At 49.0% G+C, this 1,550-nt stretch overlaps 1 protein-coding gene across 1 annotated transcript in view; it reads left to right on the top strand.

Moving 5' to 3' along the window:
* KMO (kynurenine 3-monooxygenase (kynurenine 3-hydroxylase)) overlaps positions 1-1,550 on the top strand; it is a 31,420-nt gene that overhangs the window by 11,879 nt on the left and 17,991 nt on the right. Inside the window, exon 4 of the mRNA XM_006757661.2 lies at positions 1,387-1,533. Coding sequence (XP_006757724.2) covers positions 1,387-1,533 — 147 coding nt within the window. The remainder of the gene's footprint in view (positions 1-1,386; positions 1,534-1,550) is intronic.

Raw genomic sequence — 1,550 nt, 5'->3', positions numbered from 1 at the left:
CCGGGACCTCCTGGTTCATAAGTCAACGCTCAACCACTGAGCCACGCCGGCCGGGCCCATTCCTTTGACTATACAGGTCCATGATCTCTTACCCACAATTCTCTACTCCAGAAAACTCTGAAAATAGAAAGCTTTTCATCACCCACTCAGCAGAAAATGTGACCTGAGGGGAGGCTTTTTATGGCCTTATTTTCCTCTCGCTTAATGTGACTCTTTTACTACAGAGATATTTTGTTTGATTATAGGTGGTGCCCCAGACGCTGCTGGGAGCTATCAGATAGCCACACAGGCACTCAACTATTCTCAAAAATTCAAACGTTTCTGAATTCTGAAGTCAATGGGCCTTGTGGTTTCGGATAAGGATCGAGGGCCTGTAGTAGATTCTTTTTCCATGGCCTTAGTGTTGCTGAACTTCTCACTGCCGTGCAGCTTGAAAACGTGGACAGAAATGATACATTTTTCTTGATAGGACTTCTGTTAACAATGGGTTTCAAAATGATATCATGAGTCAATATAAATTCCAGCTCCATTTCTACCCTTTTCTGAGGTCTGAATGTAGGAAAACACTGCTGGGTTTCAGGAGTCCTGGGTTTTTGAGGCCCCATGGATGGCTCTCTTTTGAGACCGTGAGAAAAATCATTTCCCATTTCTGACAGTAAAACACTCCCCTAAAGTGTAATATTTGATTTGGACCCAATGCACTTTAAGTCAATTCCAAAATCTATGAATGCCAAGAACCTCTGTGTACAGACTCAATCTACAAAGGTTTTCAAGCTTCTGCGTTTGGCAAGAGGGTGAACATGTGATGCTTGAGGCACCTGGGATCCAGGGCAGGACCCACGGCCTGGGGCAGGGGAAGGCTGCAACTCCATCTGGGCTCTCAACAGGATGGGAGAGTTCTGCCCCCCGAAAGTGGGATCTGAGGTGACATTAGGATGAGAGGAGCAGGCCAACTGCATTCTTTTCTTTAAAAATATATTTGTTTTTTTTAAAGATATATTTTTATTGATTTCAGAGAGCAAGGGAGAGGGAGAGAGAGATAGAAACATCAATGATGAGAGAGAACCATGGATTGCCTGCCTCCTGCACGCCCCCTACCGAGGATTGAGCCCACAACCCGGGCCTGGGCCCTGCCCGGGAATCAAACCGGGACCTCCTGGTTTCATAAATCGATGCTCAGCCACTGAGCTGCTCCGGGTTTGTGTTTTACAAGATTTTGGTGCAGGCAGCCAAGTTCTGCGTGAAGGTCATGCCCCTTCGTCTCCCGCCCACAGCGCACGATCTGTCCAGTCCCTGGGGCACTTTACAGCCAGTTTCAGTCACCGCGTTCTCTCGGGGTAAGAGCACAGCATGTGATGACACCGCTTTCCCTGTGGACTCTGGCAGGATGCTCTGCAGGAGACGTATAACCAGAAGGGCGTGTTTCCGGGGGAGCCCTTCAGACCTGCCCGCCGGCCGTGGACGCTCCTGAATTTCCTCTTCTGGGCCACGGTTCTCCTGTCTCCTCTGTTCCGCTTTGTCTTGGGCGTCTTTGCAAGCGGCTCTCCCTC

The sequence above is a fragment of the Myotis davidii genome, unplaced genomic scaffold (assembly GCF_000327345.1).
Source record: "Myotis davidii unplaced genomic scaffold, ASM32734v1 scaffold875, whole genome shotgun sequence".
Classification (NCBI taxonomy): domain Eukaryota; kingdom Metazoa; phylum Chordata; class Mammalia; order Chiroptera; family Vespertilionidae; genus Myotis; species Myotis davidii.
This window is presented reverse-complemented; position numbering and strand designations above follow the sequence as displayed.